The sequence below is a fragment of the Engystomops pustulosus genome, chromosome 11 (genome assembly GCF_040894005.1).
Source record: "Engystomops pustulosus chromosome 11, aEngPut4.maternal, whole genome shotgun sequence".
In the NCBI taxonomy this organism is placed as follows: Eukaryota; Metazoa; Chordata; class Amphibia; order Anura; family Leptodactylidae; genus Engystomops; species Engystomops pustulosus.
This window is the reverse complement of record NC_092421.1, coordinates 83,750,639-83,775,070: the sequence shown is the minus strand read 5'-3', so window position 1 is coordinate 83,775,070 and position 24,432 is coordinate 83,750,639. Positions and strand designations below refer to the sequence as shown.

At 44.4% G+C, this 24,432-nt stretch overlaps 2 protein-coding genes across 4 annotated transcripts in view; one reads left to right on the top strand and one right to left on the bottom strand.

Annotated features, from left to right (window-relative positions):
* The window catches only part of DOCK1 (dedicator of cytokinesis 1), a 221,354-nt gene that overhangs the window by 97,672 nt on the left and 99,250 nt on the right, over positions 1–24,432 (top strand). The gene's annotated exons all lie outside the window — the stretch shown is intronic.
* The window catches only part of INSYN2A (inhibitory synaptic factor 2A), a 35,792-nt gene that overhangs the window by 5,291 nt on the left and 6,069 nt on the right, over positions 1–24,432 (bottom strand). For both annotated transcript variants that reach the window (XM_072129714.1, XM_072129713.1), the window contains exons 2-3: positions 15,344–16,520; positions 3,724–3,795 (exon numbers count right to left, since the gene is read on the bottom strand). In XM_072129714.1, coding sequence (XP_071985815.1) covers positions 3,724–3,795; positions 15,344–16,515 — 1,244 coding nt within the window. In that variant the 5' untranslated portion in view covers positions 16,516–16,520. The remainder of the gene's footprint in view (positions 1–3,723; positions 3,796–15,343; positions 16,521–24,432) is intronic.

The window sequence follows — 24,432 nt, the reverse complement described above, 5'->3', positions numbered from 1 at the left end:
GGGGGGATTTTTTGGGGGTGACAGGTACTCTTTAAGGGTTCACCACTGATTTTTCAATAGCAGGATTTTCCATTGGTTGGACCTTTGCTGATCTGCATGTGTATTTTATGTTTTTGCCTGCATCACCATCGCTGGAGAAATTGAACATAGATTTACTAAGCTAAATGCACCAAAAAGGCGGGGGGTCCTTTCTCACTACTAAAGTACCAGGTCCAGCATGCATCCTGAAGTTGCCAAGCACAGCGCTGGGGTATCTCCAGCAATCTCCGGAACACTATATGAGACATACCTCATTGCTGTGCTAAGCAATCTCCCGCACTGAATGGTGCGGTACCTGCCGCTCCATCTACAGGCGGTCCCCTACTTAAGGACATCCGACTTGCATACAACCCCTAGTTACAAACGGACCTAGGGATGTTGGTAGGTTACTGTACTTTAGCCTTAAGCTGTAATAGTTATCACAGGCATCTGCAGTTCGGCTTTATTGTTAATCCTGGTTCTTATGACAATCCAACATGATTTAAAATTGTACAATTGTCAGAGTCCAAAAAATATTTTGGGCGGAGTTACAATGATAAAATATACAGTTCCGACTTGCATACAAATTCAACTTAAGAACAAACCTAAAGAACCTATCTTGTAAGTAACCCAGGCACTGCTTGTATTTGTGAGAATCGGACCCTTGGGTGGGGGTCAGATAATGAATTGAGCGCATCAACTTGAAAATTGTTGGTTAGCATAAGAAATTGTTCCGCACCTGTATCCAGGTTATGTGTGATATATTAGTGAATGGGGATCATTTGCAATACATACATGCAACACTTCTACTTCTGTCTGATACAGTCATAGAAATATACATGTCTGACATTGACATTTTGGGTAAGTTTGCCTGTATTTAATAATTTGAAGTCTCTATCTCCTCTTGGGGAACCTGTCTTTGGCGAGGAGCTTAATAAATCGACTCCCTCTGCTTCGCTTACAGCGGTAAATCCCAGCACAATGTAAATCTGTGGTTAATTAATCTCTATGCTCAGGGTGGGAGTTCCTGAGGACATATGGACAGGGGATGTCTTACAATCCCTTTAATTGTTTACTTATCACTAGATTGAGGTCAGTACTAGCGGCCGATGCTATCGCTTCCATAGTGTCTTTAGTATTACATCTATGGACGGGATTTGTGGATGTTTAAGGCAGTGGTGACTACGTGGTAGACGGATTCCCCGGGCCGGGTCCTTCCATTATATTTATATGAGACTGGTAATAAATCCTCTCTGTTTGTTTGTGTGCACATTTATTCTAATTAACAGACTTAATAAACGTTAAAAAAAAAATCGAGTTTTTTTTCCATCTCGGTGCCAGAAATCTGTTAATGTATATGCTTTCCCCCCTCTCTCAGCTGTTACATAACAGATGGGTCTTTACTTGTTGGCAGTCAGGCTGCGCCACATATTTAAGTCTCCGAGCACATGATTGTGTCTGATGACAGTAATCTGAAATCCCTACTTGTATGGATACGTTTCCTCTCGGAATAATCCTCGTTTCTTCATTCCCCTTTCAAAAGCAAATACCGGATGACACCATGTTCTTTGTAATGCAAGGCGAGGGTTTTTTGTCTCGTCTTCTTTTTTCTTTTTTTTTATATTTGGCTTAAACCTCTCATCGACGTTTTTGGATGCGGGGCGATACATTGTATTAGTTTGTACTCATTTAGAAATTAATTGGCAATTTTTATTTAATGGAAATCACAGACCATGTGAATTTTCAGGGTCCTAACTACCTGGGTTACGAATGATGCTAGGAGTCCCTGCTCCTCTGCGGGACTACAGAGCTATACTGAGAACATGGTGGGGATGCAGGGACTCATAGAATAATACAGAACTGAAGACTTTACAGAATGTGGTCATAATGGACCTAATGGACCTCATAGACTATGTACCATTGTGTGAAACAAGCCTTTAAAGGGAACCTGCCATCAGAAATTGACCTAATAAACCACTACCAGTATATTTTGCAGTAGATTAACACCTCCCAGATCGTGTTGCTTTCATGGTTCAGTGTGGTCACATCATTCAGAAAATCAACTTTGATGTAAAATGGCAATGGCTGTATCCATCCTCCATGGAGGCTGCTGTGATTTCAGGTCATCGGATACGTACAGTACAGTATGGGTACAGTTTGTTAATGTTAGGAGGTTACAGGACCTTAGATGTCACATGACATGAATGTAACACAAGGCAGAGCTGTGAGTCACAATAAGGGGGTGTGGTTCACTGGCGGCTCAGGAAAGAGAAGTGTCAAAGCCAGAGGACATGAGTCGGGAAAGCTAATTTGCATACCAGGAAAACAACTCTAATTAAGGTACAGTGCCTCACTGGCACCTAATTTAGGTGATGTGGGGAGGACTTGTAACCCTTTATCAGCAGGCATTGTTAGTCAGGGGGGTAAAATTATGGTGACAGGTCTTTAAGTTCATAGCTCCTTTACCTTTTGCTGTAATGTTCAACCAGAAGCATGCTACAGAGTGGAAGCAGCTCAATGCATAAAATTAAAAGCGCAGCAGTGTGAGGATACACCCACAATACACTGGGAATAGCAATATTCCTAATACATAAATCCATATTTCACAGTCCTGCTGCTACTAACAACACACACAAAGGTATGATTTCACAGATCTCCGGGTCTCTTGTTTACAACTACTGACAGATCTTGTGACTGTAAACTTGTGACAGACCAAGCAGCTTTATTACAAGAGTAAATTCTGGAAATGGGGGAGGGGGGGGAGAGCACAAGAATAGCAGACGGGAGTGTCTTTGACCACCTCAGACTCTCTGCAGGCAACAGATCATCTCTGTCCTGATAAACCTCAGCGACAATACAGCCAGAGAGGTGAGAAACAATACCGCCTGCAAATGTGAAGTCATAAAAGCCTGGATATCGACGTTACAGGCCCTGTTCCTGGAATCCCAGCATTTACAAGTCGGTAATTCCGAAAATTGCTCCCTTCTAATGGATCCGTAAACCATCCCTATTCCCAGCTATGATAAAAACTGATGCACAGAACTTATCATCAAAAGCCAAATATGTCTATTGTGGATCTGAGTGATAACTTTGTGGCTGCCCTTTTACTGCCCCCGAGCGTATTGATTTCCGTATAAATATGTATGGAGGGAGCTCTCACTATTGGGGGCTGACTCCAAAGGAGACGTTTGCCAAAATAAACCCTTAATGTAAATCTCCCATCACAATCCATCCTGATAAACCAGGGACATTACTCATAGATCCAGGCACCGGGACTGTGGTATCTTCTTATATGTGTTATCCATTACCTCCTGCCTTCCAAAATCAACTTTCATAATTTATGCTAATGAGCTAGAAGAATAGCGGGGGTGGGTGGGGGCGAAGTCAGTGTAACATCCTGTGAAGCTGCTGCATGGAGGGGATCTGGTAATGCTCCCCAGAGCTTTTCAAGCTCATTAGCAAGTTGATAGAAGGCAGGAGGCCATGGATAACAAATATAAGAAGATCCCACAGTCCCGGTGCCTGGATCTAGGAGTAATGTCCCTGCTTTATCAGGATGGATTCTGATGGAAGATTTTCTTTAAATCTTGCATTATATGCATTTCTGTACATTCACATTTTTTGTATCTTTTATACGATTGCTGTAAATAGCCTATTGTTTACTAAAGCCTAATATAAGAGCTAGTGATAGAAATGTCCGTATACCTGTATATGATACATGCGCTGTTCCTACAGGTGTCACAGTTGGCTGTATCTTGGCCAGTCCGATACGATAGCCTAAAAAAAAAAAAATACATCAATGGAAGAAAACCGGAGAATTTCACAAAATCTAAATACCGATTGGTGTAGATTTGATTCTGTATATCTACATCATTCCTTCTGTGTTAGCAATGAAATATCAATAAATATTCAATTTTACTTGACAACCTAAAATAACCTGAGTCGGGGTCTTCCCCATTAAACTGAATGAGCACAGCCATTTATATCTATATTCCTGGATCAGTGCAGCAGTCACTTCCATTGAACCATGGACACGCGATTCCCCCATGAACATTGTGGTGGGTTTGACCTTCAAAAATGAGGCTCATCTAGTGAGTAGGTAAAAAACCGATGATGACACACAACCCCTTAACCTCTTTCATTAAGAAGTTGGTGAAAATGGTGCGGATTGCACCAAATTTATCCTTCTGAGCCTTTTGTCTGTGTCTTGGCAAATGTAGACGTAAAATAGAGTGTAGCCGTGTACAATATATCAGGGCTGTGGAGTCAAAGTCTTGATAAAATGGATCAACTCCACAAACATATAGTGAATTATAAACAAAATCTAAATATCTGTTCTATTCATGATTTAGGCCAGGGGTGCACAATATTTACTGGTCCAAGGACCTTGTCGTCCTACTGCTCAACTTTTAAGGGGCAGAAACTTTACAGTAACCAGCGCTCTAGATGCACCAACAACCACAGAACAGCATAATGTCACCGCAGAGGTAATAAATACCACCGCATACAGTGCAGACAACCATAGTACTGGAGACCCCAATGATAATCAAGGAGAATAAAACTACTTATACTGGAGAGCGCACAAAGTAAAATCCTCTCTTGCACTGGCTCCTCTTCTCCTCCCTGCACAGCACTGCCGCTTCTCCTCTCCTGCATGTCCCGCTCAGCGTTGGTTTTCACGCTGCTTGTATGGTGCTGCATCAGGACCCAGAGCAGAGCTGCCCCAGGAGCAGGAGAGGACCCGGGAGCAGTACAAGTACTTACCAGTCCCGGGGCCGCACTGCACTCAGTCCTTAATACCCAGATGGAGAGTGGAGCAGCAGGAGAGGACCTTGGAGTGGTGAGGACCTCTACCCAGCATTCTGCACCAATGAATACTGCCATCAGTTATGGAAGGGTGCAGGACTCAACTTAAGGCTTGACTGGCCAAATGTGGCCTTTCAGCATGGGTTGTGCATCTTCTTCTAAGTTTTCAGTTGCAATGTGTGTTGCTGCACTTTATGTACATGCTCAGTGGTGAAGCTCCTTCTCTACAGATCAGAGGAATAAGGCATTGGAAAGGAATTGCATTTATCTCGGCACTGCTGGAGGAAAACAGGACCGTGTTGAAGTTAGTGAAATGAAGGAGTCTGAGCTGGAAGTTTGGCTTACTCCACAGCCCTGCAATATAACATATAGTCTAGGAGACCATAAGTCCACAACACCATTAGTTTCGTTTCAACCACTCCACGCATGTGACCTGACTTTATTGAATTTCCCCAGTCTGTGTTCCAGGTAGTATTAATTATGTACACAAGATCTATTGATATCACTGGCCAACATCAGACAATCCTATAATTGCTTGGGGGTAGAAGCGTGGGGAAGGGTCAGTGCAGAGCAACCCTAAACACAGTGATTATATTCCCTCTTCTTCTCCTGTACTTTCCCCTTCTTTCTTCTGAAGTAGAGGCCGGTTTCACTTCTAAAGGCTTTTTATCCGCCATAGTACTAAGGAGACGTCTTTGGAGTTTGGGCTTATTCTGCCAATTGAAAACAGCGCAATGTGTGGCGCAGCGCGATAACGTGACGGATTATAGATCGGGGCTTTGTTTCTCGCCCTTGTGTTTGATATTCTTTCTAGAAAAGTGAAACCCCGAGATGTTGAGATTTGTCATCTGCACCTTTCTAAAATATACCAACGTTTTTGAGCTAAACTTTTTTGACTTCCACTCCCATAGTCGTGTCTAAGTTTAATGAAGTCAACAATCACGGCGGGAATTACATTTCCCAAAAACTGACAACCTGATAACTGCAGCTGTTCAAAGCATCCATCATAGGGAATACTGTACAATATTTAACCTTTATGAATATAAAACTAAACAAGTTGAGTTTGGCGCAATCCGAAATATGAAAATAATTTGTAGATGTCGCTGGTAACAGAAGTGGTGACCTGCACCCCAACTTCAATGTAGATCCTAAATGGAACCACTAAAAACAGAATAAAAACCAGAGTGCCTGCGCCAATTAATCTGTCACTAAAACCTCCTCTTTGCATACAATAGTCACAATATAAAGATACTCTTACAATATGTGTGTAAATGAGCTCTATACTGTGTTACATATAGGGGTGGGCAAATAACTATATGGATACCTGATGGAGAAAGACAGCAGACTTCCTAGTTGGATGTAGAGCGGGTCCTTTTCAGTTCCGGAATGAGGTGGTATAGCTGAATCCACGGATGTGTTTTTCCAGAAAAGCTTCCACAGGTAATCCAATGTGACTTTCTTAGACTTGAGGATCGCTGTTTGCACACGGAGTAGAGCCCCGGCCGGCGGCTACTGCTCCATACCTCTGCTCCGTGTGCAAACAGCGATCCTCACGTCTAAGAAAGTCACATTGGATTACCAATGGTACTCTGGTTTTTATTCAATATTAACCTTTGTCCAACATTGTAAGAAAAATACATAATTCACAACTGAAATCGGTGCCGAAATTTTTGGGTACTCTCAGCATAACCTTTATAAAATACAATTTAGTAATAAAATAAGCGAATCCTCCTATATTCTCACTCAACGACTTTCTACATCGCTCATCTGAGTGTGATCATTTAGATGACAACTTTTGAAAGTTTTCCTGGAGAAACTTGGGTTACAGCAACTTTTTGTCATAGAATCTACTAAGTGCTTGAGTTGCATATTAGCCCCGGTTTATGTTCTGATGGGCAGCACATCTGCATCTAAATTAAAAAGAAAAATAATAATTTAGCATAATGACTGTCATCTGTAAAACTGTGCAGTGACTCCTCTTCAGAATGGACGCACAAAAGAGAACATTGTCCAGTTTCAACAAGGACAATTCTGGGTAAAGCTTAAAATATATATATTTTTTTAAAAATCGCATAGATTTTTGTCAATGATGGGTTTATTTGTCAGAGAGATATCATTAAATCCTCCTGTGTGTTACCTCCTCATCCAGACATTCCTAACAATACAATGGCTGCAGATAGACGGTCATGTGATTGTATCTGTCCATGAACAATCACCCTGCCAGGACCTTAACCTCTTCAGAACCACTCAACATAAATATAAGTCACCTTTTACTGTGACATTTTTTTTTAACTTCATGACAGTGGCCAACTTCAAATGCGCGCACTTGTCCGTGAAGCCAGAGTTCTGGGTAGAACGGCTGCGCAATCTCGGCTCTGAAACAGAACTCCGGCTTCGCGGGCGAGGGTGCGCAGCTCCTTGTAGCTGCACGCTGAAGATATCTGGTAAGAGGATGAAAGAGGCTACTGGGGCGTGGAGTAGCCGCTCCGTGTAGCCTCAGCTCCGGCTACTCCACGCCCCAGTAGCCTCTTTAGAAAATTAGCATATGAAGGCCATTAAACTTTCTAAAAGATTGTGGGTACTAAAGAATTAGCCCTAAAAAGGCACCTACCACTGGATCTACCTTAATAAGTAGGTGGTGGTAGGTTTCCTTAAAACACACATTACACAAAACATGAGATAAAGTGGCCAACCTCTTTAATGTGCTCTACATTACAGAGCGTAGTGTGGGTGTTGTGTGTAATCTGTGAGGCCTAATTGTTAATGAGGTGCAGATAGAAAGGAAGACGTGGTGTGAGGTAGAAGAAGAAGAACATTAAATATGCCGAGTTCTTCCGATTGGAATTTAATTCTTTGCCTCCCAGGAAATACATTTGGTAGAATAGTTTGGTAAAATATTTCACTTTGTTGCAATGTGCTGCAGCTTTGTTGCTTCTGACGTTTATCTTTATTTTTGGGGGTAATTTTGCAGTTTCCTCATCATCTCCGGTCTCATTTCTGAGAGATCCATTGAATGATGATTAGTTGCAGTGAGTGACTGCTGATCCCCCATGTCCCAGCTTGATAAATCTCCCCGGAGAGACCGAGGAGGATTCCGTGACATGTCCAATTCACAGGCTGAGGTTTTTCCTTGGCTCGGGCTCTTATTCCCTATGGATGTTGAATTATCTATGCCTCTATGAATATTTAAAGGCGAGTAGTGTTGTGATGGCTTCAGAGCCGCTGCTCATACAATACATTTGTTATTGTCTTGTATTGCTCTGTATACTGTACTGGCATAGATGTCCCAGCAGTCATAGACTTGCCTATGGCTCCCCTGATTATAACGTGACCTTTAACAAAATTGTACAAACCAATTGTGCAGCTGGTAATAGTAACCTTTGTGATATACGTCAGTAAAGAAATCTGTTTCTTTCCTTCTTTCCCCTCCGTCTTTCTTAAGTTATTTAAGTGTGTAAATCATCTTTTTGTCCTGTATCCACTGATGGCACCGGATAAAGTGTCTAAAGAATTTACACTATCCAGCGACTGTCTGTGAAGAGTTAAGGAGCTGAATCTTAAAGAGAAATCTTCTATATTTCCTTATTGCTTTTCTCTGTATAGGACCTCAGACACACTGCTCACTACAGGAGAATGAACAGAAAAAGATACTGACATTATGCTTTACTTAGGCCTCATGCACACGACTATGTGCTCGCCCGGGTAGCACACAGCCTGGTGCAGAAGAGAAAGCCGAGTGGCTGCAATCCGGCAAAATATAGGACATGTCATATCTATTGTGGTGGGGCCTGGTCACTGTGCGGTGAGAGACTGTGTGCTCTGTGTGGATAGGGCCTTAAAGAATTTTTACATCAAGCATAATAAACCAGGGACACTTACTTGTGGATCCAGGCACTGTGACTGGTTGGGTGTGACATGTTCTGCTCATAGTAACAGCCTGTGAAGCCACAGCACTGAGGGGATGAATGGGGGGCTTACCCCTTTTGGCTCATTAGCATCTATGAGTAAGTGCCCCTGGTTTATCATGATGTATTTTGATGGCAAAGGACACCTACCTTGAGGAATCTATTATCAGAGGTAGTACTGCTGCCCTAATCAGTAATGTAATAATCCTGGAACCGAACTTGTTAAAAACTTTATTTTAGTAACATGTTAAGTAACTACAGAGGCTGCTGGGGTGTGGAGTAGCCTTAGCTCCCGATGCTTGGCCTGGCTAGTACACGCCCCAGAAGCCCTGCAGGTAATTTACATATCACAAAAATTAAAGGGGGTTCTCAGGTGACAGAGATAGGCCTTGCTATACCTTATCCCCACACTTCACTTAATCAGTGTCATTAGTGAAGTACAGGGGTAAAGTACATCCAAGGGTCCGTTTGTAACTTGGGGTCGTATGTAAGTCGGGTGTTCTCAAGTAGGGGGCCGCCTGTACAGATTAGGCAGAGGCAGGAGGAATCTGATATTAGTTTACTAATGGTAGGTTTCCTTTAATGAGTTATACTACAAAGCTTATTATTATTTCCTGCACTATTAGGTATAAGAGGAAGAATTAAGGAGAACTCCTCCTACAGCGCAGGTCATCCGCTCCATATACCTGAGTTGGGCCGTTTTGTTGCGGACCACATGCATTTCTGCAATCCCTGCTCCGATATCTGGGACAGTCACTGAAATTTCTGCTAAAATCTGCAGGATGTGACTTTAAGCTAAAAGTATCTAGGACGAAGAGGAAAAGTAGAACTGGAGGCGAAAGGTTTCCTTTATCCTTTTTAATGCAATTGAAGACAAAATTGTGGTCTGTTAATCCTAATAATATCATCTGTGTACTTTTCTCAATCTACAAGATCACTAGAGGTAAGGAAGCGGAACATAAATATCCATAGCGTGTTCATCTAAGGGTTAATGGGACTGGCAAGGATTTGGAGCAGCACTTATAGGCTGGGATCTCCTATTAGAGCTCCACTGTAGTCACTTGTATTTGAACTTCAATTGCAGACACCGTCCATAGAGCGGCGCTGTTCCTGGAATATACTATGCGCCGGGATACTTGGTCTTGAAGCCTCTTTCTAATTGTGAAGTCTCTGTATCCGCCACCTCCGTAAAAACAAAGTTGCGATGCAAATCACGCCCAAGTTCTTTCTAATAATTGATTCCCCCGCTCATAATTTTCCAAGTAAATCACTTCCTTGTTTAATTCTATCACTTTTAATGGGAAATCTGGAAAGTGGCTATTGACTGAGAATATTGATGACATCCAGGGCAAAACTTTACTCCAACCATTAAGGCAGATAATGCAAATCGGCCTCCCGGAATCCAGAGGTCGTAATTATGAGATAAGGCTAAATGAAGCGAGCGCTGATCGGGTGAACTGCGCGAGGAGTAGATACATGTACAGCGACTCCGCAGTCACCGGCTCCTATTATAGGGGAGGCCGCGGACCTGTCACTTAGCTCATGTTACTTCATTAGCATCTTAGTTTACGACTTTTCCACACATACAGAAGCTCGGCCGGGTAACATTTATTTGTGCCGTGTAATAAACCTCCGTCCCTGATGCGGACATTGGTAAACGTCCTCGTTCAGGACTACGTATCTCCCTAAAAGCTGATATGATACGGAAAATTAATTTGCAAGATGGACGGACAGATGGATACGAATTAAAGAAGGATAGAAATAAAGTTGAAACCAGAAGTTTACATACACCATACAGATACATATGTATTTCATACATACGTAAATACCCGTGTATAAGCCGAGTTTTACAGCATAAAAAATGTGCTGAAAAACCTCACCTCGGCTTATACATAAGTCAATTAAAAGAAAATAAACTTGCGTACTCTCCCTCCTATACTACATGGGGGCTGGCTGGCTGGCTGTATACTACATGGGGGCTGGCTGGCTGGCTGTATACTACATGGGGGCTGGCTGGCTGGCTGTATACTACATGGGGGCTGGCTGGCTGTATACTTCATGGGGGCTGGCTGGCTGTATACTACATGGGGGCTGGCTGGCTGTATACTACATGGGGGCTGGCTGGCTGTATACTACATGGGGGCTGGCTGGCTGTATACTACATGGGGGCTGGCTGGCTGGCTGTATACTACATGGGGGCTGGCTGGCTGGCTGGCTGGCTGGATACTACATGGGGGCTGGCTGGCTGGCTGGATACTACATGGGGGCTGGCTGGCTGGCTGGATACTACATGGGGGCTGGCTGGCTGGATACTACATGGGGGCTGGCTGGCTGGATACTACATGGGGGCTGGCTGTATACTACATGGGGGCTGGCTGTATACTACATGGGGGCTGGCTGGCTGGCTGTATACTACATGGGGGCTGGCTGGCTGGCTGTATACTACATGGGGGCTGGCTGGCTGGCTGTATACTACATGGGGGCTGGCTGGCTGTATACTACATGGGGGCTGGCTGTATACCAGGAGACTGTGACCAATGCCAGTTTTCCAGTTTTTGGTGGTATAATTAGGGGTCTCTGCTTATACTTGGGTCGGCTTATACTCGAGTATATACGATAAATGAAATCGGAATAAACCTTTCCAGTTTTAGGGCAATTAGGATTACCAAAATTATTTATATTTGTCAAATGCCAAAATGATGAGAGAAATTTTTAAGATGAAAGATGAGAGTCCTCAGTTGATACTTTTTGTTGGCCAACTAAAAAAATGATAACAATTGCAGCTTTCAAGGCTTCTCAGGCCTCTTCATCAGGCATCCGGTGAAGAGAACACACATTTATACACAAATAGACACAGTAATCCTATAGGTGGTGGGACCAGTGATGATAAACGGGACAATCCATGGATGAAGAAAAGTAAATGTATTGTCATTGTTTACTCTTTCTTCATCTTGTTTGCTTGCAATTGTCAGCTTTTGCCAGAACCTTTTACAAGGGCTTTTTGTTATTGGGGTTGATATTAACATTTCGGACCATAGCACATTTATTTCTAGGACACAGAACCCATCTCCTTCCTGAGCGGTATGATGGCAGGACATTCCCATCTTGTTTGTATTCACATATAATAAATAGTACAGATTAATAAGGCACCTTTGGGTTTCTGGAAATTGCACCCAGTAATGAACCAGACTTGTGCAAGACCACCATTCTCTTTCTGATCTTTTGGTTAATAGGCTAGCTCATTATGTTACATGCAAGCAGTGTGTTTCAGGTGTGCCTTCAAATACATCCACAGCTGGGTCACTAATTAACTTAGACGTTGACAATAAACTTATCCGAAGCTTCCAAAGACATAACCTCATCATATGGGATGAGCCAAATGGTTTATAGGCCTAGTCATCTTCGTGTATGTAGACATTGGACTTTGCAGAAACTAATGAAAACGCCTTAAAAAAATATCTCTCATAATATTCTGGCAATTGACAGGAAATGTTCCTCCTGATTTCATATCAGATAGTGAGAAGAAAATGCATATATGTCTTTTTATATAATGTATGGACACTTCTGGTTTCGACTGTTTGTGTTTGTAAGTTAGATGGGAAAGATGGATAACTAAGAAATGGAGATGGATGGGACCAACTCGTAATATGGGAACACAGATCTCTTGACCTCCATCACACTCGGCTTCTTGAATAGCCTGCAGTCTCTCTATTCAAGTATATGAGGGCGCCAAAAATAGCTGAAACTGATTGCTTGGCTATTTTTGACCGCCGCCGCCCTCTCCCCTTCCCCGTTGACTTTTAAGGGAACCCCTCACCACATTTTTCACAAATACAGGTAGTGGCAGGTTCCTGCAGAGCCCAAGTAACTAACTGACACCCTGCTCTTAGCTAAAAGTAGTTTCCCTCAGATCCCCATCAAAGCAGAGTTACAATCTTGCCTGGTACCTAGGCACCTTTGGAGCGAGTCGAGGGGTGTGGCCTAATGTCTTTTGACCAGGGTGACATCATTGAGGTTCCTTAAGCTACTCCATATTAGAAACTGTACCCCATGTACATATCTGACCACATAAACCAATCACAGCAGCCTCCGTGGACTCCTACTCCTCTCCATGCAGGCTGCTTTAAGTTCATGTGATGCAATATGCTGGGATTGCATGAGATATATGCTTGGTGTACAGTTATATAATGCTAAAATTCAAAAGGACCTCCAATGATGTCACTCTGGTCACATGACATTACAACTGTATACAGAGAGAGGATGGGGAGGAGCTGCTGGACTTAGCCCGAAGAGGCCACGCCCACCTCTACTCGCTGTAGCCATGCTTAGATACCAGGTAAAACTAAAGTTGTATATGGGAATCTCAGGGGAATAATTTTTAGCTAAAAGAAAGGTGTCAGATAGTTACTAGGGCTCTATGGGGAACCTGTCACTAGCTGTGAAAAATGTGGAGATGGGTTCCCTTTAATGTAATCAGTTTGACCCCCCCGCACTGCGCAGCAAAGTGACTAAGCCCACACCAATAGGGTATTTATCATGGATGTGATGTGATTGATCTATGGATGTGTCAAAAATATCTGAGATGGGACAAGCCCTTTAATTTTCCTACATCCCAGATGGATAGAGATCATTTTAGGATGGATGGAAATCTCTCTGATGACATAACATCCATCCATCCATTCATAGACCCAATGGCTGTTATCCTCATTATCATCAGTTAAATCAATCAATCTTAGGAAATGGATGGATATTCCTGATAGACGGAGATAACGTATTGATAAGAGAGTGAAACTCTAGGCACATCCTCCACTACAGTAAATTTAGTTCAGCAGCACATATATATATATATCCACTGATGGTCTCATCCAAACCTTGAAGGATCATATAACGTATATAAGCTAAAAGACAACTTATAACTAAGAAACAAGTATTTGGGCATAGAAGATAAAGATATTTATATGTGACATGAATGAGCAGGAGTAAGATTTGCTTAAACGGCCACTTAAAAATTCACTGTCCAATATAATAAATAATAATGGAACAAGGCGTCCTCATAAAACCAAATCCTACAATGTTGGGCTTTCTGAACCAGACTTTCACTGGTGACAGACCACAAGCAAATTCTGTATAATCTGACTGGGGCTCATTTACTAAGGGTCCGCGGACCATACAAACGTCAGATAATCCTCCAATTAACAATTTGCGCCACATTTAAAAGGGTATTGTGGCGCACGCGATTGGATTTTGGGCACCGGTTTTCAGCAAAAGGTGAACTCCGGGGACCTGAGCGGGGAAGCAACACATGCAGGATATCGGGGGCACGATCTTAGTGACTCCCTGCACAGCGCATTATACACGGACAATGCACTTACATGCACCAGGAAGAAGAAGGTGAACTCCAGGGACCTGAGCGGGGAAGCGACACATGCAGGATATCGGGGGCACGATCTTAGTGACTCCCCGCACAGCACATTATACACGGACAATGCACTTACATGCACCAGGAAGAAGAAGGTGAACTCCAGGGACCTGAGCAGGGAAGCGACACATGCAGGATATCGGGGGCACGATCTTAGTGACTCCCTGTACAGCGCATTATACACGGACAATGTACTTACATGCACCAGGAAGAAGGTGAACTCCGGGGACCTGAGCGGGGAAGCGACACATGCAGGATATTGGACGCAGGATCTTATTGACTCCCCGCACAGCGCAATATGCACGGACAATGCATTTGCATGCACCAGGAAGAAGGTGAACTCTGGGGACCTGAGCGGGGAAGCAACACATGCAGGATATCGGGGGCACAATCTTAGTGACTCCCCGCACAGCGCATTATACACGGACAATGCACTTACATGCACCAGGAAGAAGAAGGTGAACTCCAGGGACCTGAGCGCGGAAGCGACATATGCAGGATATCGGGCGCAGGATCTTAGTGACTCCCCGCACAGCGCATTATACACGGACAATGCACTTGCATGCACCAGGAAGAAGAAGGTGAACTCTGGGGACCTGAGCGGGGAAGCAACACATGCAGGATATCGGGTGCACGATCTTAGTGACTCCCTGCACAGCGCATTATACACGGACAATGCACTTACATGCACCAGGAAGAAGAAGGTGAACTCCAGGGACCTGAGCGGGGAAGCGACACATGCAGGATATCAGTCACAGGATCTTAGTGACTCCCCGCACAGCACATTATATATACGGACAATGCACTTACATGCATCGGGAAGAAGAAGGTGAACTCCGGGGACCTAAGCAGAGAAGCGACACATGCAGGATGTCTGGTGCAAGTAGTAAATGTGCCCCACTGTGTCCTGTCACTATTTTGCTCCTGATTTTTGCTTAACCTACATCCAATAGCTGGATCAGACTATGCTGGTAGTCTGTAACCATAGAAACCTCTACCTCTGCACAACAGTCTTTTACAAACAGATACAAAGCTAAGTTTTGGTGAGCTGAACAGCACTAACCCCCACTATATTGGGGGTTCAGTTATTTCACCCTAGTGCAATTTTAATACTAACATTTCAGACAGAGAGCACCTTTGACGTATGATGATAATTTGAGCCCCTGCAAACATCCAACAAAGTTATGTAACTCACCCCTCTCTGTGAGCTTCTCCCTTCTCCAGCTCCTGAATAACACCCAAAAGCACTTTGATTGTTTCCTGACTTGAGCTGATCAGGTTCTCCATGGTGTGAAGCTGTGCTTTTAAGTCTATCACTTCCGTGTGAGGCACAATTTGTTGGCATTCATCACTCAAAGCCACCGCTGTCTGACAAGGCTGATTTTTTTCCAGGGGTAAGACATTAATCTGCAAGGCCTGCTCGTTACATTCCGACGTTTGACACTGCGACTGTGCCATGCACGCTTTTGCGTTCGCATCTTGGCCTTGTAGGCCGTTTACTTGAGCAGTTCTTTTGTCGTCCTCATCCGTCAGCGGGCAAAGTGTCCTTTCCGTGTCACTCAAGTCTTCAGGGTCGGCTAAGTTTGGGTTGAGGGCAGGCGAGTGTATGGTGGCTTCCTCCTTGAGGAGCACTTTGACGTGTGGCGGGTGATGGGGGAGCATGTTCCCTATTGGCCTTTTCTCATGTTTTGACGTTTCGTGCGGATGGCAGATGGCCTGCTCTGAGGTGGAGATTGCTGGGTTTGGAGGAGTGGGGGAATCTTTAGTACAGCTGTGCAAATCAGTGCTTCCACATGCATCTGAGCAATTGCTAGAAGTAATGACATCCATGTCTTCGCTCGAATGTACGACCAATTCGGCGACCACCTGGTCCCGGACCCTGCTGCATCGATTCGACTCCCCTGAGCTTTTGTGATCTTTCGTATCCTTTACCTCTATTAGGAATCCATTGTTTTGGCCTTTTAGTTCCACGCCAGAAACATTTTTTAGCAGGTTCCCTTTTTTGCGGTCAAGAGGAAAAGTCTGGTAGCGCTTTTTCAGGTCTGGCGAAGTCTGAACCCCTGTGCTCTTGGTTACGTTGGGTATAGACCGCCGAGCAGGCACTGTCATGTACTTCCGATAGGCTCTGTAAGAAAGAGACTTTCCATCTTTTTTCTCACTTTGCGGCACTGTGGAAAGCTGTTTATCCCTCTGCTCGTTCTGAGCCTCGCAGATATCTTTAAACCTCACTTGAAGGGCTTTATTTCGTTTTTTTATCTGCCGGTTGGGGTCCAATGCATATTTCATGTCTAAGGCTAAAGGAACGGCTGGCTCGGCTTCACTTTCTGAGGATGTCAGCACACATTTGTCCCCCTCCTTGCTCACCATGATTCCTGCAGGAAAACACAGAGTTACTACGTGAGAAATGAAAGTTTGGGGTACAGCATAAGAATCCATTCATTTACTCTGTTGGGGTATCCCAATCTTACTTGGGGACAAGGGTTGCTCAACAACATCCCGATCCACGTAAAAAAAAGACTAGGAATGTTCCTAGACCAAAAGTTACTGGAGGAGATTTGGGTTATTATTTTATACTACTATTAAGGCTACATTCACACTGCCATATGGAGGACGTATATGCGCCATAAATATGTCCCCCTTAGATGGCAATGGACGCACAGCGCTGTACGGGAGCAGTACCATACCCGGGAGAAAGATGGGACATGCCCTAACTTTCCCCGGAATACAGCGCTGTGCACCATATATCAGTGCTCACCTCCCCTCCTCCTCCTCCTCCTCCTCCTCTCACCGGCGCCGGTGAATAAGTGTGACATGCCGGCTCTTGCCTCCTATGGACAACTTTCAAGAATTTGGATGAAAGTGATTCGGCAAGTTTCCTATAACTGTGGGATGGGTGGTAATTTCATTAATTGTGGAAAATCCAGTGATCACAAGAGTAGAGGTCCCTTATACTCCCAAATGAGCAAAGCGACTGGTCACTAATGTGCAGCTGCTCTATTTTCGAAGGGGCTTCAAAATATCCTCTCGAAGTCCCGTGGAAGTAGCTGCTCCATTCATTTTGGGAATGCAAAACACTCTAGTTCCTCCAAAGTTATCCCCCTTCTCTGGTACGGGGAGGGGGTCTTTACATTACTGATGCCTAATACATGAGCAGAGCCCATATCTCCCATTGTTGAATATACACAAAGCATGTTATTAACATTGATTTACAGCAGCGCATCCAAATCAAGGGTTAAGTAACATTCAGGGGTGATCTGCGATTTACCTACCATTTTATGAACGACTGAATTATTAAATAGGTCAACCAAAACATGACTGTACAGTAAAGTATATAATGCAGGACTCGTACGCCCCCCCTGTCTCCTCCTTCTTCTTTTCGGTTTATTATTCACGGGTCCCTATTTCCGCAGGTTTATATCCAAGCACATTTCACACGGTTTTTGTCCGCCCTTGTCAGAATATGTTAGGTCACTGAAGCCGGCGCAGATACCATCACATTCCAGGGAAAACTAGATACAGTATTTTCACACATTGAAGGAAAACATTGACCTAGTTTCATCAGTTTCTGTTTTCTACGACCAGCTTTACAGAAATGCAGGAAGAAACCTTTCAAAGACATGTATTGTGTATAAGTTTTGGGTTGATTTACGTGGGTTTTGGGATTTAGAAATATTGATACAGGCGGTCCCCTACTTGTGGACACCCGACTTACAGGCGACCCCTAGTTACAGACGGACCTCTCTGCCCCCTGTGACCTCTGGTGACCCCTCTGGATGTTACTATAGTCCCAGACTGCAATGATCAGCTGTAAGGTGTCTGTAATGAAGCTTTATGGATAATCCTTGGTCCCATTACAGAAAAAAAACTTGGCTATTTCTAGATACTTTCTAGAACGGGGCAGGAAGCAGATGTCTCCGTTCTCAGTGTAATGGTCAGACCAAGTCACTCTAGATCACCTCGGATGTAGTGACTCAATTCAGCCACTACAAAGAATGGGAAGTTCTCTGCTATCTGTCCCATTCTCCTGTTGTGTATCCGATCTGTAAGATTTCTAGGTGTCGGACCCCCACCAATTGCATATGGATGACCTACAGAGTCCTTCGGCAATTCCTTAAGTGTTCCAAAAATGGACTCCCGACTAATATAGTCTTCTCGAAGACAAAAGAGCACAAAGGCTGCACACAGAGCTCTTACATCTATGTGAGTGCATGTAAAGGGTTAATACCCTGCCTGATCTGGGCTTCCGGATGTATACAGGAGCTGTCATTAGAGGGCTATTCTTGGATTTATAGATCCTCTATCTTTAGGATAGGTAATCAATACCAGATTGGTGGGGGTACAACACCTAGCACTCCGCCAATTAACTGCTTGAGGAGACCTCAGATCTTGGACAACCGCTGCACTCTTGGTGTTATTAGGCCTGAGCTGCGCAGTGATAATGAATGTACATGACGTCACAGGCCCGGTGTCACTTGTTGGTTCTAGCAACAAATGGGCTGGAGTAGTAATTGTCGGACCCCAAAGTCAAACACTCATTCCCTTTCCAAAGGGGATTGATATTGCAGTGACTGCTTAACACGTCCAAGTCTAAACAGCAAAGCTGACAAGTGAGTCTGTCGTGCGTGTTCACATTCAGAACATGCAACAATCTGGACTCATCTCTTCACATAAAGGACTCGCAGATGTTCTGCCTCCCGGGAGCTGAGGCCTGTTCATCCTTCTTAATTTGGACCCTGGTCATTGGGTCAGACCTCCCCCCTCTCGTCCCCGCTGACCACTTTTAAGGGAGAGCAATGTTACTATTAAAAAGTAATTGGGTTCAGCTGTGAAATATTTAATGGAGACCTCAGGATTTGAATCCATTTAAGATGCAGATGAGGCGACCATTGATTTTACATTTTCCTGCACTTCGTAAATGCAGTTAGAGAATTTTCTAAAAGATGTTGTTCACAGTGAGGAAGGGGGTCTCTACTTTCAGGGGCAAAGCTGATCAAGTCCCTTATCTGTCCTATCTCCTTAGGGCATATACTGTATTATTTGCATCCATGCAATTTGTGCCAAATCTGACTCCAGCGAATGTTCCTCTGTTTAGTCGATGACCATTGGCCACTATTGTGGATGGTGTTTGGATGGTCCCTTTGTTGTTACCCTCATAAGGACTGGTCTGCTCTATAAGAAGTCCAAATGTCGCCTGTTTTGGGAAGATGCAGAATACAATTTATCTACTATCAGCAAGTTGGACAACTTAGTGCTCCATGCTCATCCTTATTCTCATCCTGAGCAGGGTTTGTTTTATTGCACAAATTGGCAGCTAAGTCACTGAATGGATGGACGGCACATTGACTGCTGCAGCCAGTTACTGAATGGATGGATGGCACAATGACTGCTGCAGCCAGTCACTGAATGGATGGATGGCACATTGACTACTGCAGCCAGTCACTGAATGGATGGACGGCTCATTGACTACTGCAGCCAGTCACTGAATGGATGGACGGCTCATTGACTGCTGCAGCCAGTTACTGAATGGATGGATGGACATGACTGCTGCAGCCAGTTACTGAATGGATGGATGGACATGACTGCTGCAGCCAGTTACTGAATGGATGGATGGACATGACTGCTGCAGCCAGTTACTGAATGGATGGATGGACATGACTGCTGCAGCCAGTTACTGAATGGATGGATGGACATGACTGCTGCAGCCAGTTACTGAATGGATGGCACATGTCTGTGATGTCACTGCTGTAGGACCGCTAAGGACCCCCAAGAGTGTTTACCAACTGTAACACTAATTATATTTGTCACAAATTGCATTTGTAAGATGTACTTTGTGCCCTCCCTGTATAGTTATGAGCTCTCACCAGTGCCCACCCTGTATAGTTATGAGCTCTCACCAGTGGCCTCCCTGTATAGTTATGAGCTCTCACCAGTGCCCTCCCTGTATAGTTATGAGCTCTCACCAGTGCCCACCCTGTATAGTTATGAGCTCTCACCAGTGCCCACCCTGTATAGTTATGAGCTCTCACCAGTGGCCTCCCTGTATAGTTATGAGCTCTCAGCAGTGCCCACCCTGTATAGTTATGAGCTCTCACCAGTGCCCACCCTGTATAGTTATGAGCTCTCACCAGTGCCCACCCTGTATAGTTATGAGCTCTCACCAGTGCCCACCCTGTATAGTTATGAGCTCTCAGCAGTGCCCACCCTGTATAGTTATGAGCTCTCAGCAGTGCCCACCCTGTATAGTTATGAGCTCTCACCAGTGGCCACCCTGTATAGTTATGAGCTCTCAGCAGTGCCCACCCTGTATAGTTATGAGCTCTCACCAGTGGCCACCCTGTATAGTTATGAGCTCTCAGCAGTGCCCACCCTGTATAGTTATGAGCTCTCACCAGTGCCCACCCTGTATAGTTATGAGCTCTCAGCAGTGCCCACCCTGTATAGTTATGAGCTCTCACCAGTGCCCACCCTGTATAGTTGTGAGCTCTCGCCAGTGCCCACCCTGTATAGTTATGAGCTCTCGCCAGTGCCCACCCTGTATAGTTATGAGCTCTCAGCAGTGCCCACCCTGTATAGTTATGAGCTCTCACCAGTGGCCACCCTGTATAGTTATGAGCTCTCACCAGTGCCCACCCTGTATAGTTATGAGCTCTCACCAGTGGCCACCCTGTATAGTTATGAGCTCTCACCAGTGCCCACCCTGTATAGTTATGAGCTCTCACCAGTGCCCACCCTGTATAGTTATGAGCTCTCACCAGTGCCCACCCTGTATAGTTATGAGCTCTCAGCAGTGCCCACCCTGTATAGTTATGAGCTCTCACCAGTGGCCACCCTGTATAGTTATGAGCTCTCACCAGTGGCCACCCTGTATAGTTATGAGCTCTCAGCAGTGCCCACCCTGTATAGTTGTGAGCTCTCACCAGTGCCCACCCTGTATAGTTGTGAGCTCTCACCAGTGCCCACCCTGTATAGTTATGAGCTCTCACCAGTGCCCACCCTGTATAGTTGTGAGCTCTCACCAGTGCCCACCCTGTATAGTTGTGAGCTCTCACCAGTGCCCACCCTGTATAGTTATGAGCTCTCACCAGTGCCCACCCTGTATAGTTATGAGCTCTCACCAGTGCCCACCCTGTATAGTTATGAGCTCTCACCAGTGCCCACCCTGTATAGTTATGAGCTCTCACCAGTGCCCACCCTGTATAGTTATGAGCTCTCAGCAGTGCCCACCCTGTATAGTTATGAGCTCTCACCAGTGGCCACCCTGTATAGTTATGAGCTCTCAGCAGTGGCCACATGACGTTACCCACCTACCATTGTATTACTGTATAACACATTCTCGCTCTTCAGCAGAGGCCGGCAGCTGAGCACTCAATGAGTTGGTCCTAGATTGGGCCAATATCTCTCCGTGTAACATTAGATAATTTCCTCGCACCGGACTATTCCCCATTTATTCCTGCATGGCCCCTCGCTGCTCTTTCGTATCTTTGTCTCTGTAGTTCAAATTCTGAAATGATCTGTCACGATGGAGTTTGGAGCTGTGAATGGAAAGTCGTCCTCGCAATGTTTTATCAGCGCGGGGGAACTGTTTGGCTTGGTATTTGGAGGACTTGAAGAGGCGTAAACTGCGCTGAGTGACGGGAGAGAGGAAAATCTCTTATCAAACAGCCAGATTAATGGCCGGCTGTATACACTTTACAGGTGACACTAAAAGCAAGATAATCGTTAAATCATGTGAGAGGCTCCTGATAAGGAACGTCTGCGCTTTTTATCACTTTTCTGCAGGACGGACGCCGCTCTACTAAATCTTTCAGCTTTTTCCCGTCCTTTTGAGTTCTACGGCACAATCGGTGGTGTTATATATCAGCCTGGGATTTAATGTTTAGATTAACATCGATACCAAACGCTCAATTATTAGGCATTGCTGCATTTCAACATCCTTACATTGCAAAACTACAACTCCCACCATTCTCTGACAGCCTGCGGATCACAACAGGTCTGAGACATGGGGTATATTCTGTGTGTACAGTAATAATCAAAGCAAAGCAACCACAGCAATGGATACACAGTGTCCTGGTAAAGATGGGTGATAAAAGTCCCTTTAATTAACCATTTAACCCTATGGGATGATGGCCAATGATGTAAATACTTTGCTTTACTGTTTTAATACCTATTTTGAGTTAATATATTGTACAAAAAATTAGAATTATGAAGCCGGGGATATCGGTGTTTTGCTCCGCATGTAGCATAAGGCTGTAAGTTAAATGGAAACTGTCAGCAGTTTTTAACATGTAGGAGAAGCAGACAGTGTTGGTTACTTGTCCAAACTTTTGCAGTTTGGTCCAATAACCGTGCAAAATGTAGATGAAAATAGCAATAGTAATGGACTGTCCATGTGCAGACAGTTACATCACCCAACAAACTCCCACATCTTATGCTCGGCTGAGGCCGGTGATGGATGCCATACAGTTTCATTTGTCCATGATGGTCTCCAATGGCCTTGGCTGAGCGTATACTGCTGTATCCAGCAAGAGTCTTCTGTCAGCCAGTATTTGCCTGTGTGCGCTAGAAGCTTTAATGACATATATGCTGAACATGTGCTTAAAAAAATGTCCTTTCCTTTACTCCACTGACCAATAGATAAGGAGAAGCTGCTAAAGTTTCTAGCTACTTGTGTAGTTAAATAGCTGAATTATAAAATTTACCTGAGTAGAATTTTCTGCAAAAAATAATTGTGCTGAAAAACACTCTGCTTATACTCGAGTATATAAGGTAATTTGTTACTGAATAATTTTCAGCCAGCATAGACTGGAGCTATAGTACAACCCCTATTCACTTCTATAGTTGCCGTCCTGTAGGTTCCATGGCTGGCACCGGTCTATAGTCCTGCTTGTTCAGTGGCTACAATACCAGTGCACGTGACTGTCCTAGCGGCTGGTCCTGCCCCTGATGGTGTCTGGTTATTCGCATGAAAACATGAAAAACTCTTGTATTATGTAGTAAGTGCACATGTTCAGCACTGATACACTCAGGATGGCGTTTGTCTATTGCAAAGCTCTACCATGCACATGGCATAATAGGAGTTGTAGTTGCGAAGAGCCTTGTGTTGAGGATCGCTGATATACATCAGACTCTACCAAAGAGAAGGTAGTGGGACTTTTCTGCACCAACTTAAAGGGACCCTATTAAACTAGCAGCCCCCTCAGGTAGGGTATAAAATGTCCTATAATTACCTCTTTTATGTGAAATCTCCTCCAAAGTCATGTGAAATTGAAAATAGAGGAGTCTTATTTCTCCTGAGATGAGTCAAGTTTAGAAGGGGAAGTGTTGATTCAGATGCCCCTAACAGCACATTAAAGATAAGAATCTCGTCTTTCAAACCACACCAGGCTTGTGGTCCTGCGATCTATAGAACTGGATACACAGTATGATAAAGGGCGAGCACTGGATCTCCATCTGAAGCTCACATTTCCAACTATGTCTATAATTTCCTATATCTCTGGTTCCGTAGATCACACAACCACCAGATGAGATTCTTCTCTTTAATATGACACCAGCATTTAGCATCTAGGTGGTATAGAACTGAAGATAGGATTGTCTGCAGTGACTCTCGTCTAAAGCCTCTAAATATGACTTCTCTTCTCTGCTCATTTTCACCAGACTTTGGAGGAGATGTAACCCATGTAAGAGGCAATTCTAGAAAGGGTATTTCATCCCCTACCTGAGGGGGCTGGCAGTGTAACGGAGTAAAATCTGCTGACAGGTTCCCTTTTTATGGGCAATGGATCCTGCAGTGTGAAAGTTTACTTCTGATGTAGGTTACCCCCTGCTGGAGGCTATGTCTTCTATGTTTGGTAACATCCGGCTGGATATCCATCAAACCCAATCCCCATGTCTTTGCTGTGCGCGGTAAGACACCAGGACACGTAATGGCACGTTGGGGCTCGGGTGATTGTGCCTCTTACATATGATTATTGCTCCAATTCCTCAAGGCTCAGAGAGGAGGAAGCGTCTCAGCGAGTCAGACATTACTAATGACCAGAATGCTGAGTCAGCGCCGCACACTCCATGGTCTGCGCTGGAGATGCCCTCAAGGGCCCGAGCCCGGTGCAATGTGACAGGGATAGATATATATATACATACATACACATGCATGGCGTATAGTGTATATATAGTACATACAAGTGCAACTATATTACAGGTGGTGAGGATCCAGGTACACATCGCATACATGTGCAGATGTAGCAGAGCTGACTTTGACTTTCACACTATTCTGATATTACTTGGGAC